This window comes from Haliotis rubra, unplaced genomic scaffold (assembly GCF_003918875.1).
Source record: "Haliotis rubra isolate DU_JTF1 unplaced genomic scaffold, ASM391887v1 Scf1219, whole genome shotgun sequence".
Lineage (NCBI taxonomy): Eukaryota > Metazoa > Mollusca > Gastropoda > Lepetellida > Haliotidae > Haliotis > Haliotis rubra.
In genome coordinates, this window is record NW_025765136.1 from 227,970 (window position 1) to 244,686 (window position 16,717).

Genomic DNA, 16,717 nt, shown 5'->3' on the forward strand with positions numbered 1-16,717 from the left:
GAGCCTAAACTCTCTGATGTAGTGGAGCAGGTGGGCTGGTTCAGGAGCTAGGAGCCTAAACTCTCTGATGTAGTGGATCAGGTGGGCTGGTTCAGGAGCTAGGAGCCTAAACTCTCTGATGTAGTGGATCAGGTGGGCTGGTTCAGTAGCTAGGAACCTAAACTCTCTGATGTAGTGGACCAGGCAGTCTGGTTCAGGAGCTAGGAGCCTAAAATCTCTGATGTAGTGGATCAGGTGGGCTGGTTCAGGAGCTAGGAGCCTAAACTCCCTGATGTAGTGGATCAGGTGGGCTGGTTCAGGAGCTAGGAGCCTAAACTCTCTGATGTAGTGGACCAGGCAGTCTGGTTCAGGAGCTAGGAACCTAAACTCTCTGTTGTAGTGGATCAGGTGGGCTGGTTCAGTAGCTAGGAACCTAAACTCTCTGATGTAGTGGACCAGGCAGTCTGGTTCAGGAGCTAGGAGCCTAAAATCTCTGATGTAGTGGATCAGGTGGGCTGGTTCAGGAGCTAGGAGCCTAAACTCCCTGATGTAGTGGATCAGGTGGGCTGGTTCAGGAGCTAGGAGCCTAAACTCTCTGATGTAGTGGACCAGGCAGTCTGGTTCAGGAGCTAGGGACCTAAACTCTCTGATGTAGTGGATCAGGTGGGCTGGTTCAGTAGCTAGGAACCTAAACTCTCTGATGTAGTGGACCAGGCAGTCTGGTTCAGGAGCTAGGAGCCTAAACTCCCTGATGTAGTGGATCAGGTGGGCTGGTTCAGGAGCTAGGAGCCTAAACTCCCTGATGTAGTGGACCAGGTGGGCTGGTTCAGGAGCTAGGAGCCTAAACTCTCTGATGTAGTGGACCAGGTGGGCTGGTTCAGTGTATCAGAAGTTCATTGCATGTTGTGTATCTTTAACTCACTCTGTTCTGTTTCCCAGCCTGATAGCATCATGAAAGCGTTGTGGCCTGTCGGAGGAGAGGTCGACATGAAGTTGGTCCAGGCATCTGAATATATCACTGATGCTGCCAACGAATTCCGCATCCGTCTCAAGGTGTACACAGCACCAGGCAAAGGGAAGGTAAGGTGTCGAAAGGCAGATCCAGGTTAGAATTGGTCTGGAGGAACTCATGCTTTTCGTAAGAGGCGACTAACAGGATCGGGTGGTCAGGCTCGTTGACATGGTCAATGCATGCCAACATGTCCGACTTGCATTGATTGCTCATGATGTCAATCACTTGATTGTCTGGTCAAGACTCAGTTGTTTACCGACCACCATCTCGTAGCTGGAAATTTGATTATTTAGGTGTTTCACAATTAGTATAGGTCATAATGCAGATGTTAAAGGATAGTGTGTTTGTCAGGTGAGATATTTCATCAGCTAATGATCACTTCCAGAAAGGTCCTCCTGCTCCCAGTCAGGCCACAGTGTGGGTGGCGAAGACGTTCCCGCCGTGGCAGAGTGCCGTCCTCACCAAGCTGAAGGAACTACACACGGTGAGAATACAACTTCCAGATCTGTCATTATAAACTCATACAACATAGACTTACACAGGAATCAACCTGATGCCGTAGGATGCACATTCTATAGTTATATTGCAGCTGTGTTAATTGCATCACACGGACCCTGTTCCACTAAATAATCTAAGTGCAAGGGCTCTCAAAACTTTGTGTTTAGGTACAAGAATGAAGGCAATCCTAGCACAATGATTGCACTGCGGAATTAGCCCTTGGTGTGTGAAAAAGATGCATCAAGCTTATTGAACTTGGTAACGTGGCCCAAAGACAAGGGTGATAACTCTGTAACTATTTCCTTGCATGATTATTTGCATTGGTTGATGTGTCCTCACACAATGATTATCTTCTTGCAGCCGGAGACAGGTCTCCCTGAAAACAAGGTGATAGCCACTGAATTGAAGGACAGGCCTGAACTGAAGAAATACATGAAAAAATTGATGCCTTTTGTGCAACTAGTGAAGGTAAGCTGACATATTTATTTACAGGGGTAGGTGGAGTAGCCTAGTGGTTTAAGCGTTCGCTCGTCACGCCGACAACCCAGGTTCAAGTCCCCACATAGGCACAATGTGTGAGGCACATTTCTAGTGGTCATGCCATTATATTGCTAAAAGCGACGTTAAACCATACTCAATCACTCACTATTTATTTACAGACACCCTTAATTGCTGGAACCCATGAAGATCTGGGTTAGAATGGGTCTTCGGCAACCCATGCTTGTCGTAAGAGGTGACTAACGGGTTTGTGTTGTCAGGCTCACTGACTTGGTTGACACAGGTCATTGTATCCCCATTGTGTAGGTCGAAGCTGATGTTGTTCATCACTGGATTGTCTAGACATATTTGTCCACATAGGAAAAACCCTATCTTAACTTTATTGGAATGTCTATTGAAAGGAGAGACCCTGAACATAGTTTCTAAATGATTACCTCTGTTATTGTTTCACTGTCTTCAACACTGGCAGACACACTATGATGGAGTTTCATGAGATTATTATTTTTTATTCTGTTTGATAGGAAAATTTTGCCAAACAAGGAATGAAAGCTCTGGCGCTGAGAGTGGACTATGATGAGACCGAAATACTGAAGACGAGTCTGAAGTACTTGACATATACCCTGGAGGTGAGTGACTGAATGAACATTGTGAGGTGAGTGAGTTTAGTTTTACGCCGCACTCAGCAATATTCCAGCTATATGGCAGTGGTCTGTAAATAATCGAGCTGGACCAGACAATCCAGTGATCAACAGCATGAGCATCGATCTGCGTAATCGGGAACCGATGACATGTGTCAACCAAGTCAGCGAGCCTGACCACCCGATTCCGTTAGTCGCCTCTTACGACAAGCATGGGTCACTGAAGACCAATTCTAACCCGGACCTTCACGGGTCACCAAGATGAAGGAGCCTTTTTTTTAAAGATATCAACCTCTGTAATATATTGTTATTTTATTGAGAATTTACTCCTGCAATAGATGGAAGGAAAGTTGTTCTAGCAATTGTGAATGATGTAGAATGCATGGACTTAGTGACCTCAAGGTTGCAACATGTGTAGCCATTGCTGGCATCCCTGGCAAATGTCTGGAGTAGATACTTTTTCCATCATGAAACCAAATTTACTGACCATGGAAAATAATGGAGCAATTTCAGACTTTATCCATTGGTCTGAAGCGCCAGCCTTGTAAACTTTCTAAGGTTTAGGAAGATCACATAATACTTGTTTATGAACTAAGACTAATACTACATTTTCTCACCATTTATACAATAGTAGTTGAAGCTACTAGATATGCAGTTGTACATTTGTAAATTAACATATAGAATGGGATTTTTGGGTACTGTTACACTTTTGTAGAATTTTATTCAGTATTCCTGTGAGCATTGACTCTGAGATGGTAGCATTTCTTTGAAAACCTGATAAGGTTTCAGAAACAGTATACATCATGGTAATGTCACTCCCTCTTACGAGGGGGAACCTCATGTTGATACAACAGATAGAACGTGTGAAATTGAAATTTCTCTACACACGCTTGTTGATTACCTGGCTGTTCTACCAGCAAGTAGTTCAAAATAGCGAAAAGTGACAACAAAATAATGATCATTTGTTAAACAACTTTTTTTATTCGGGTCTCTAATATTATGAGACAAATCATCACAGTTGGTCTGTCGATTTCATGTGACTGCAAAATTTGGTTTTGTTGCAATTATTTGATTTTGTGTTAGTGAGCAATTCATCAGTCTCAAATGAAATCAAACGGGCTTTAGATATTTTTGTCTTTTCAGGAAACACAAAACTGATTGTCTTATGTACACTTATGTCACATGTTTATTTAAAGATTCAAAAGAGTGACTTATCTGAGTGTCTTTATTACTATTACATGTACATGATGGTTGTGGCATTCATGTCAGTTTCAGGTAATTCATCATCAAAATCGTTGTTAAATGAGATGGGTAGGCACAGATTGAGACTAAAACAATTAATCATTTGTGGCCTTTAGTCTGTAATTCCTCATAACTCAGACTCTAAATATTTGGTATAAATCTTATCTAGTTTAATGAACAATTCCTGCTGTCCCTCTAGCTGGAGAAGATCGACATCAGGTTCTCTGAAGATGCGGATGAAAAGGTTCAACAAGACTGCTGCCCAGGAAAGCCTTTCATCACCTACAGAACAGAAGTAAATACACGAACCTATCTTGGGATATTTTCCATGTTTTATGCCTCAGTTGGGATTCCAGGTCCAAATAGGTTCTTATGTTTTTTTCATAGGTGCCAGCTAGAATGGGTATTGGGTGGACAGGCTTTGTGACATGACTCACATACAGTCGAGTACTGTTTACACGGACAGTTTGGTTACGTCTGAATATCGTCCGGATAGCGAGTTGTCCGGCTATTTGAATTTACCAAGAAAACACATTCGGGAGTTGCACAATTAAATTTATTCTTTCAGATTTACATATTTAGCACACACATAATAAAAAACACGTGATAGACAACAACAACCATCAGTAATAGGATTGGTATACATAAACATGTAAACTAGCACTAGATACTGTAGATAAATTTACAATGTACGCACATGTGCCTTTATGAAGTAAAGAAGTCTGTGAGCACCGTCTGTTTCGTAGCTTTAATGTCTGTTGTATTCATTGCTAACAAGACTCTTAATTGCATTTCCTCACTGCCAAATCGTACTTCATGGTGTATGTGTTGACAAGTAATTAACAAAGACACACATCAAATAACGGTTGTCCGATAAGCATTAGCTCACATGCATGCGCCCTTTGTCACCAATCGCCTCTTTCCGTGGCTTGTCCCGGAATAAAACGAGTTGGTCACGAATGATGGATGCGCCTTCCTGTCAGTAAGTAAGCCTTCTGGGTAATCAGGTCAACTCTTAATGGAAGTAATAGGAAATGGATTTAAAAATCATAGTCCAGGTCCAGAAGCGTGTGAGTCCGAGTATGTGAGTACATTTAAAGATGAAATGTTTTCAGTTAAAAACTCATGCGGAAGGTGGGATTTCCGGAAATACAGAGTCCTAGTTAATGAGTCTCGACTGTGTATGTCATAGTACCTCAGTCGGGGGGGGTGAGGGGTAGCCTAGTGGTTAAGGCGTTTGGCTGTCACACCCACATGGGTACAATGTGTGAAGCCCATTTCTGGTGTCCCCTGGCATGATATTGCTGGAATATTGCTTAAGATGGCATAACACTAAACTCCCTCTTTCACTCACCTCAATGGAGTGGGTTGCCCCTCAGTCTTTATCACTGGTTCGATGTAGGAGGGAGCCCAAATGGGTATTGGATGGGCAGGCGCTATTGTTTGACCATTGTGTGCTTCACAATCTGTGTTACTGGCTTGATACAGAAGCAAGCTCAGTTGGGTATTGGATGGGTAGGCTCTATTGTTTGACCATTGTGTGCTTCACAATCTGTGTTACTGGCTTGATACAGAAGCAAGCTCAGTTGGGTATTGGATGGGCAGGCTCTATTGTTTGACCATTGTGTGCTTCACAATCTGTGTTACTGGCTTGATACAGAAGCAAGCTCAGTTGGGTATTGGATGGGCAGGCTCTATTGTTTGACCATTGTGTGCTTCACAATCTGTGTTACTGGCTTGATACAGAAGCATGTTTAGTTGGGTATTGGATGGGCAGGCTCTATTGTTTGACCATTGTGTGCTTCACAATCTGTGTTACTTGCTTGATACAGAAGCAAGCTCAGTTGGGTATTGGATGGGCAGGCTCTATTGTTTGACCATTGTGTGCTTCACAATCTGTGTTACTGGCTCGATACAGAAGCATGTTTAGTTGGGTATTGGATGGGCAGGCTCTATTGTTTGACCATTGTGTGCTTCACAATCTGTGTTACGGGCTTGATACAGAAGCATGTTTAGTTGGGTATTGGATGGGCAGGCTCTATTGTTTGACCATTGTGTGCTTCACAATCTGTGTTACTGGCTTGATACAGAAGCAAGCTCAGTTGGGTATTGGATGGGCAGGCTCTATTGTTTGACCATTGTGTGCTTCACAATCTGTGTTACTGGCTTGATACAGAAGCAAGCTCAGTTGGGTATTGGATTGGTAGGCTCTATTGTTTGACCATTGTGTGCTTCACAATCTGTGTTACTGGCTTGATACAGAAGCAAGCTCAGTTGGTTATTGGATGGGTAGGCTCTATTGTTTGACCATTGTGTGCTTCACAATCTGTGTTACTGGCTTGATGCAGAAGCAAGCTCAGTTGGGTATTGGATGGGTAGGCTCTATTGTTTGACCATTGTGTGCTTCACAATCTGTGTTACTGGCTTGATACAGAAGCATGTTTAGTTGGGTATTGGATGGGCAGGCTCTTTAGCTTGGGCTTTGTGTGCCATCGCAACTCAGTGGAGTGGATTGTTTCTCAGTCTTTATCATGGGTGTCGTGTTCCACAATATATTTTATCTCGTATGCAAAAATACAGCTGAAATATTGCTGGCTGTGGGTGCCATGTATTTCAACTCAGTTGACAAATAGCTACATTACTCTGATTGCTTTATTGTTATAACAGCTTTTCCCTAATTTTATCATTCATTTTCAGCCAAATGTACTTATAAAGTTGCTAAATCCTCAGCCATATTGTGGCCTGTTCGAGACCACAGTGCCAGTTTTCCAGGGGGACACATACCAGCAGATTCTCACCAGACTCAATAAGATGGAGAGGTCAAAGATCAAAGGTGGGTCAAGATCTCATAGATATCGTCAAGTAATATCATTCATGAACACTCATGGCATGTTACAGGTGAATCTGGACTCAAGGTATCCCAGGGATGGTAGCCATGAGTAGAGACATTATGTGGTCAAAATGGCTGCCAAATTAGGTTGTTTTGGAATATGTGATCAGCTATGAGGGCCAACTCTCAGGGAGGTCTGGATTAACATATATTCTCAATCTACTTGCACGTATATCCGTGAGATCCGGGTTAGAGTTGGTCTTCAGCAACCCATGCTTGTCGAATGAGGCGACTAGCAGGATCAGGTGGTCAGGCTTGCTGATTTGGTTGACACATGTCATCCTATCCCAATTTGGTAGATCCTGTTCACTTGCTCCCACTCTGTTTCAGAGAGGCGTTGGGGTAGCCAAGTGGTTAAAGCGTATGCTCATCACACTGAAGGCCCGGGTTTGTTTCCCCACATGGGTACAATGTGTGAAAACCATTTCTGGTGTCCCCCGCCATGTTATTGCTGGAAAATTGCTAAACGGCATAATACTAAACTCACTCACTCACTTTGTTCAGACCTGTCCTCGGTAGTGATGCTGAGGTACGAGGACCCAGTGGTGGGACCAAGACAGCTCCCTGACATGAACAATCTCAAGAAAGGACTTGTTGCCATTAGCAACTCCTCTGTGTTCAGCATCAGTGTGGACAAGAACAAAGTGACTGTGGCAGAAGGAGGCAAGACAAATTCTGTAGGACATCGCCTGGTTTATATGTTCAAGTCAAACTAACTTAATCCGAATTGAAGAGATCGCAGATCACAAGAGGAGATGTCTCAATTTCACATGTTTACATCATGCAACTATTTATTTTGTGTGTGTGTGTGAGAGAGAGAGAAAGAGAGAGAGAGGAGAGAGAGAGATGGGTACAATATGTGTTAAGCCCATTTGTGGTGTCCCCCACCATATATGTTGCTGGAATATTGCTACAATCCCAAATCACTCACTACCATGCTACCGGGTACCCATAGGTGAACCAAGACATATATCCTACAAAATCACAGATACCCATTTGTACTACATGTGCTTCAGTCGGGACAGTACTACATGTGCTTCAGTCAGGACAGTACTACATGTGCTTCAGTCGGACACGGCCAAAGGGGGAGAAACTCTGAGGAGTCAGTCTGCCATCCCCACTCATCAGCTTTCCACAACCACAACTTGATTTTTATATCTGTACGCATTCCAAGAAAACCCCAAGGGGAAATCTACAATGTACTGACCCAGACAATGCTTCACTACACTGATATCTACTGCGCAGAAGGAATTGACTCTTATCAGGAGCATGTCACTTCGCATATTGATCAATGAGACATACAACAGGTCCTCCAGCCAACCTAACCGTTAGAACTGTTGATTGATTGTTAAGCTGTGTATTATATATTATTTACAGACTGCGGCCATGTAGCTGGAATATTGATGAGTGCTGGATAAACTCTGCTGTATAAACATCTCATTATCATTTGTACATCATTGGCTTCCACGCCTGTCCTTTGTCTACTCTCTGGCTTCATCAGCTCTCTGCCTAGCCAATTACATGTATGTTAATTATGTTGTTTTCTTTGTTACATTGTTACATCCAGTATATATACACTTCCCCCTTCTTCATGTTCAATTATGCTTGACAAGGGTACAAGAATCTGTATCGAAACGTCGCACTCACGAATAGAAAGAAGTTGTTATCCATAAAGTTTGTTCTATACTGTCCATTGTTGTAATAAACTGTATATATATGCTCACATCTACATGTATATTGAAAAACAGAGTAGGAGTCCGGTATTCCGACTGCCTATAAGGACGACCACGAGCAGGAAAATGCCGCCAGTTGGAAACGCCCTGGGGTTGAGCAGGTACTCCGCTCACCTCATTTATATCTTGTGTATTTGTTTGACATGTAACTAAAGAAGTTTGAACTCAACGTATTCCTTCCTCTTGTCAACGTATTGTACATACACTTCGTCTTAATTCAGAGCTAGTTACCCTGTCGACCATATACAACACGTTGACATTATACATGAGAGCACTGTATATTTACACTGCAGTACAACAGCATGTGGGGTTGCACTTGTACACAGAAGACGTAAAATTAACATAATGTTTTTTTAGTGTGATCAGTTGCTTGGTCATGTCACATGCGTGCCTGGTACGTTGATGATCTTATTGTTGGGTTTGTTTACAAGCTGGTGGTGTTACGTAGCAGGAGTGGTGGTTGTTGTATGTGGGGCAAAGCTGTTTGTTCATGTCACATTCTCATAACTGAGTTTTAGTGATCCGTTCATGTTTATTTCACCGCGGTTTTGTCGGTTTTGTCTGTTTGTACTCGGTGGAATCGAATTCTGCGTTTATAGGCATTATTACATTATTTCTGTGTTTCTCATCGTCCAACAGACTATAACCCGTGAAGATCCGGGGTAGAATTGGTCTAAGAGGCGACTAACGGGATCAGACTCGCTGCCTTGGCTGACACATGTCACCGTATCTCAGTTGCGTAGATCGATGTTGTTAATCACTGGATTGTCTGTCCCAGGCTCGATTTTTTACAGATCGCCGTCATATACAGGGGCGGATAAAGCTTTTGAGAAGGGGGCTAGTGCACACTATTGAGAAAAGGAAGGGTGCACACTTCATTTTTACCTGAGTATCAATGGTCATTTAACAAACTTTCAGCACAAAAGCGGGTGTGCGCACCCCTGCACTCCCCTCTGGATTCGCCTATGATATAGCTGGAATATTGCTGTGTGCGGCGTTAAACAACTAACCAACCAATCATTGAAATGCCTCTTTCCTGTGTCAGCGCTTGGATGAAGGTAGAGGAGAAGCGTAAATTAACAAGAAAGCTAAGCGCTAGGTAATACTATTCTCCTTTCGTGCATTTCATTTATAAATACATTACTATGTATTACAGTGTACAAAATACGTTTTAATGACTGATATGTACTACTTTGTGACAGCAACATCTTATTCAATCTAATTTGATGTTCTCTGTCCCTTTACTTTGGTGTTCTAGAGGCGACTAACGGGATCGGGTGGTCAGACTCGCTGACTTGGTTGACACATGTCATCGTTTCCCAGTTGCTTAGGTCGATGCTCATGCTGTTGATCACTGGATTATCTGGCCCAGACTCGATTATTTACGTAACAACGCCATATAGCTGGAATATTGCTGAGTGCGGCGTAGAATTAAACTCAATCAAATAATTGTTGTTGTTGTTCTCCTCTGCTTAAGCTTGCAGTGAATCTGTGATGCGATTTCAAAACCTGACAACAAATCATCTTTCTGTATAAATCTTGTATTTCTTGAATACCAAAGAAAACAGAATAAATAAGTTTTTAAGACAGGTCGTTTTTTTCTTTTCCACACGCAGACTTCTCAGTTCTAAACCGCCAGAATAAATCGGAATCGAGGCTGTAGATGTCTTGTGTCCTTATGAAGAGATCTAAAAATATGTATTTTTTATTGTATACCGACCGACCGAGTTTAGATGACGGTGGCTACGTGAAACACATAAATAAAAGTACCCCCCTTGCCGAGACTGTTCTCATTGTACATGTATATTTGAGATACCTGTGGCTCTCGAGTTACTTGGACTTTCTGGTACATGTGTGTTAAAAGTTTTATCTATCCTATGGCTTGCCAAGTACACGTATACACCCGCAGTCATCAATCACTGATAGTAGATAGGGGTGGGTATTGCAGAGAATATTCATATTGCGATATATTGCGATGCGAAAGCATGCATTGCGATATGCATTGCAATATATTGCATGAAGTATTTTTAAACAAAAAACTACTTATAATCGAGTTACTGCTTGATTTATAGAGCAAAAACACAACAAAATCACTATGCTTGATTATGCTTTAGTAACAAATTTAATCATGATAAAATAAAAATGTGAATAATATTTGGCACAAATGAAACAAGGAAATATCCGAAGATTTCCGAGTGTTACGACGTTTTCCGAATGCATGTCAAAATACCGGTTTTTCGATCAGCGTATCGCAATACGTATCGTTTTCATGTCTGAACCGGTAAATACCGGTAAACCGGTTATATATAGCGCAGCCCTAATAGTAGACGTTGAATCGCAATCGAAATCGAATGGTGTAACTTTGTTTGTCATAATACTGTTGTATAAATGTATGTTCGCTGTACACGACCCGTACCAGTAAGCCCTCAGTCAATCTGGCTGAGTTATTACAATGTGATTTAGAATGACAATGTTGCAATTGCGTTGTATTCCTTTTGTTAAGATTAAGTTAACAATGTGTTCTGAGTCATGCCATTCTTTAGTTGTCAGAAATGTTTTGCTGTCTGATGTAAGCAGTGATGTGGACTTTTTGGAGTCAAGTGTGTTCTGGAATCACCCGACCGCCTCCGTGGTGTGGTGGTTAGAGCGTCCGCCCGGAGAGCGGAAGGTCGCGGGTTCGATCCCCGACCGCGTCAAACCAAAAGACGTTAAAATATGGTACTTGTTGGTCCCTGTCTGGCGCTCGGCATTAATGGGTACAACAAGGACTGGTCGGCTCGGAGTCAGTATAATGTGTCTGAGTGGGGTATTCATGCTTCACTGCGGCATGGTATCTCAGTGCGCTAGCACTATAAAACCAGCTGAAGTCTGGGCTAGTACAATCAGCCGCACATACACATACACACGCTTGCACGTCGTCATGTGAGCGAAATATTCTCAAGCACGACGTTAAACCCAACTGTTGATTAGGTGTGTGCCTTGTCGAATCCGGGATTATCTTGAGAATAGAAACGGACTCAGATAATAAGAATAAGTTCAACTTTTTTTATGGTAAATGACGGTACGATGGCCGCTTTGGCCAGTCTTCAAACAAATTGGTCATCAGACGTTCAACGACACGTGCAAATCGGAGCAGATGTCCTTCTTACACTATTAAACTGTTTATATTATTAAAATAAATTAAACATCCCCGTTTTTTGTGACATCCCCTACTTTCTATGCTCTGTTGGCATTCGGATGTGAATGAGTGAGTTAACATTTAGAGTCACATCGGCAATATTTCAGCCATATCGTGACGAGAATAATTTCATTTATGTCAATTTTAAAATAAAAAAATATAGAACGTAAAAACCTGTCATCAAAGGACAGTAAAAATACTAGAGTATCACAGCTCTTAATTTAAAACTAGCATGTAAAACTAAAACATTTTAAACCAAGAAGACAATGCAATATAAAACTCGGGCTATAGATCGCCAACAACTGAAGGTAGATCACCATACGAGGGACCATGGGGCCTTACAGTGCTTTTGCTACCTGCCATTCGGATGTAAGTATATGCATGTCGAATCAGTCTTATCACAGAATAGTAGCGATTCACACGTAACATCAGCCATCAGTGGCCATTGTTTACCTAAAACCTGACTATAGAAGCAGGGATGTTCAGGTCTTGGAGACAGAGTATCACTGAGCACTCCCCTGTACCCATGCTCTTTGTTCCTTGTTTCCTTGCAACATGACAAACGTGATGAAGCTGAATTGTTTCAGACGACATGATTTAATTCTTCAATGTGTATATAACAGAACTAAACTGACATACAATAAACACACATCTTGTTTTGGGCGATTATTATAAAACAAATGCCACAAAGTAAACATAAGTGTTTTGCTTGTGACTAACAAGTCACAAACATTGTGTACGTGCTGCAAAACATCTCGGGCACCCTTTACACGGTGTGAGATGTCATGAAAACTCGTCATTTTGGTGATGATATTAGATCATAAAGCGCATTCAGCTGAGAGTGTTAGTTGTATACCTGTTAATGGCACACAATTATACGCCATGGTTCCCAGCAGCGGAACGAGAACGAGCCCTTGTAATGTTGCAGATGGGGGAATTGTATCGCCATATTGCTGAATAAGGCAGACCTATTGTGGCTCATTCGGGTCATCGCTTTAGATTTTTCAGGGCGATAAAGCGATGGCCCGAATGAGCCACCATACATACCATCATCAGACAAATAAAACGACTCAACCGCACTGGCCAGACATCTGTAAGTACCAGAACTGGAAGACCGACAGTGATCACCCCTCAAGATGACCGCCAGCTACGCATTCTTCATTCTTCATCTGTGCTTACACATGCTCACAGCAACGTCATCAACATCTTTGGGTCACTGCGAAAGTACACAGTGACGAGACGACTGCTTGCTGAGGGCATCCGGACCTATCAACCATTTAGGGATATGTTAGTAGCCCGTCAGCATCGACTGAATCGTGTACGCTGGACAAGGAAAGTGTGGCGTTGACAACGTCGCAATAGGGTTCGATAACTGCGACGTTTTGCCAACACTTGCACAATGTTTGTGAATTGTAAGTCGCAATCAATACAATTTTAAAATCATTTATATTGTGTTTTGAAAAAAACCCTCCCCAAACAACTAAGTGTATAGTTTCTTGTGTTCGTCAGTTTACCTGCACAGAACTGATACTTCGTGTAGTAATATTGAATGTGTAAATTAATGCATATATATATACTGAAACAAAATGAAAACGTGTAATAAACTTTAATTCGAAATCCGAAAAGCTATGTTTTTGTACCCATGCCCGTCTCCAAACACATCCGAACCCTTACGATATTGTTGTGTTAGATCATTTTATGCTTACCTACCCAGAACATCCTACCTTGACGCTTGAACTACTCTTGAGGGTGGGGTAGCCTAGTGGTTAAAGCGTTTGCTCGTCACGCCGAAGACCCGAGTTCGATTCCTCACATGGGTATAATGTGTAAAACCCATTCCTGGTGTCCCCCACCGTGATATTGCTGGAATATTGCTAAAAGCGGCGTAAATCTAAACTCACTCACTGACCCCTCTTGAAATACAGTATACTACTGTTATAACGAACTCAAAGGGAACACAGATTTTCGCTCGTTATAACTACTACTACTACCACCACCATAATTACTACTACTCCTGCTACTGCTACTAGATACTACTGCCAGTACTACTACTACTACTACTACTACTACTACTACTACTACTACTACTACTACTACTACTACTACTACCACCATAATTACTACTACTCCTGCTACTGCTACTAGATACTACTGCCACTACTGCCACTACTACTACTACTACTACTACCACCACCATAATTACTACTACTCCTTCCTGCTACTGCTACTAGATACTACTGCCAGTACTACTACTACTACTACCACCACCACCTACTCCTAGCACTGCTACAACTACTCACTGCTGCACACTGCTTACTGCCAGTACCACTACTACTACTACCCACCACTGCTAATTACTCTCTAATAGATTAACTGCCAGTCCCTGCTGCTACTACCAGATACTACTACTACTACTACTACCACCACCATAATTACTACTACTCCTGATACTGCTACTAGATACTACTACTACTACTACTACTACTACCACCACCATAATTACTACTACTCCTGCTACTGCTACTAGATACTACTGCCAGTACTACTACTACTACTACCACCACCATAATTACTACTACTCCTGCTACTGCTACTGCTACTAGATACTACTGCCAGTACTACTACTACTACTACCACCACCATAATTACTACTACTCCTGCTACTGCTACTAGATACTACTGCCAGTACTACTACTACTACTACTACTACTACCACCACCATAATTACTACTACTTACTCCTGCTCCTGCTACTGCTACTAGATACTACTGCCAGTACTACTACTACTACTACTACTACCATCACCATAATTACTACTACTCCTGCTACTGCTACTAGATACTACTGCCAGTACTACTACTACTACTACCACCACCATAATTACTACTACTCCTGCTACTGCTACTAGATACTACTGCCCTACTACTACTACTACTACTACTACCACCACCATAATTACTACTACTCCTGATACTCATCACAGTACCACTTCTACTACTACTACCACCATAATTACTACTCACCCTGCTACTACTGCTGACTACTAGATGCTACTACTGCCAGTACTACTACTACTACTACCACCACCATAATTACTACTACTCCTGCTACTGCTACTAGATACTACTGCCAGTACTACTACTACTACTACTACTACTACTACTACTACTACCACCACCATAATTACTACTACTCCTGTCCCCCACCGTGATATTGCTGGAATATTGCTAAAAGCGGCGTAAATCTAAACCCACTCACTGACCCCTCTTGAAATACAGTATACTACTGTTATAACGAACTCAAAGGGAACACAGATTTTCGCTCGTTATAACCGTAGTTCGATGCACACATTTCGACTAAAATATACAGAAAGTCGCGGTGACCATAACAGCTCACTTTTGTCTAACACCGGCACACTGTCAAACCCGGCAGAACATTTTGGTCCCGCTATTTTACAACGATATTAGGATCATTAACAGATAGATAATGAGGAATAAAGAGATTGACGAGTGTAAATGGCAGCCATGTTCGAAAATGATCGTCACTGTCTAATCCGGCACCCTGTCTAAACCGGCAGTTTATTTCGGTCCCGTGGGGTGCCGGTTTAGACAGGTATCACTGTACTTCATTTTGTTGAAAGCTTGTTGGTTTACCTGCAGGTGTATAGCCCTCGCTTGCGTGTAAACAATGGATTAGAAGTAATTTGACCAGCCCGTTGAAATTCAAGATTACGATGTGTTTATATTTGAGTCCTTTGTGTTTGCTGTCCTACTCGATTGGCTGAGATACCAATCAAAATAACAGGATGTCTCTCCTAGCGACGGTTGTGTGGACCAATCCCTTGTTTTAGCGTTCTTAGTTACCGTCTGTTACGTAATATGGTTCAGTGTTTCATCGATTTCGGTTGAGAACAATTCAGCATGGAAGGTCTCTACTATGTTACTGGATTGCTTCTAATGTTCCTCAAAGGCAAGTCTTTGTTTATTTGAGAATGTGACTATAAAGCAACTTTTATTCCCGAACATATATATTTGCCAGTATTCAATCAAAGTAAAAGAGATTTTATTTTTTCTGATTACGTCATGTAATTAAGTATTGATATAAAGTAAGTACTAACTTAAATGATACATATTCTGAATACATATTTTGATACATGATGGATGCGTGGATGCGAAATTAAACAAGTATCAATAGATTACTATTAATAGTGTGAATACAACCACCACCCACACCATCATTACATCAACTACTTCAGCTACCACTATAGGAACTAGTACCACTGATATTTCTACTACTCCGACCTATACCACCACCACCCACACCATCATTACGTCGACTACTTCAGCTACCACTATAGGAATTAGTACCACTGATATTTCTACTACTCCGACCTATACCACCACCACCCACACCATCATTACGTCGACTACTTCAGCTACCACTATAGGAATTAGTACCACTGATATTTCTACTACTCCGACCTATACCACCACCACCCACACCATCATTACGTCGACTACTCAGCTACCACTATAGGAATTAGTACCACTGATATTTCTACTAATCCGACCTATACCACCACCACCACACACCATCATTACGTCGACTACTTCAGCTACCACTATAGGAATTAGTACCACTGATATTTCTACTACTCCGACCTATACCACCGCCACCCACACCATCATTACGTCGACTACTTCAGCTACCACTATAGGAATTAGTACCCACTGATATTTCTACTAATTCGACCTATACCACCCCACCCACACCATCATTACGTCGACTACTTCAGTTACCACTATAGGAATTAGTACCAATTGATATTTCTACTACTCCGACCTATACCACCACCACCCACACCATCATTACGTCGACTACTTCAGCTACCACTATAGGAACTAGTACCACTGATATTTCTACTACTCCGACCTATACCACCACCACCCACACCATCATTACGTCGACTACTTCAGCTACCACTATAGGAACTAGTACCACTGATATTTCTACTACTCCGACCTATACCACCACCACCCACACCATCAT

The 16,717-nt window shown here is 42.1% G+C and overlaps 1 protein-coding gene across 2 annotated transcripts in view; it reads left to right on the forward strand.

Moving 5' to 3' along the window:
* LOC124265858 (leucine--tRNA ligase, cytoplasmic-like) overlaps window positions 1–8,186 on the forward strand; it is a 62,621-nt gene extending 54,435 nt beyond the window's left edge. Inside the window, exons 25-31 of one of the 2 annotated variants that reach the window (XM_046700701.1) lie at window positions 919–1,059; window positions 1,377–1,475; window positions 1,850–1,957; window positions 2,509–2,613; window positions 4,067–4,162; window positions 6,565–6,700; window positions 7,262–8,186. In XM_046700701.1, the coding sequence (XP_046556657.1) occupies window positions 919–1,059; window positions 1,377–1,475; window positions 1,850–1,957; window positions 2,509–2,613; window positions 4,067–4,162; window positions 6,565–6,700; window positions 7,262–7,473 (897 nt within the window). In that variant the 3' untranslated portion in view covers window positions 7,474–8,186. The remainder of the gene's footprint in view (window positions 1–918; window positions 1,060–1,376; window positions 1,476–1,849; window positions 1,958–2,508; window positions 2,614–4,066; window positions 4,163–6,564; window positions 6,701–7,261) is intronic. The other variant, XM_046700700.1, reaches the window with a different exon arrangement.
* The last annotated feature ends 8,531 nt before the right edge of the window (window positions 8,187–16,717 follow it).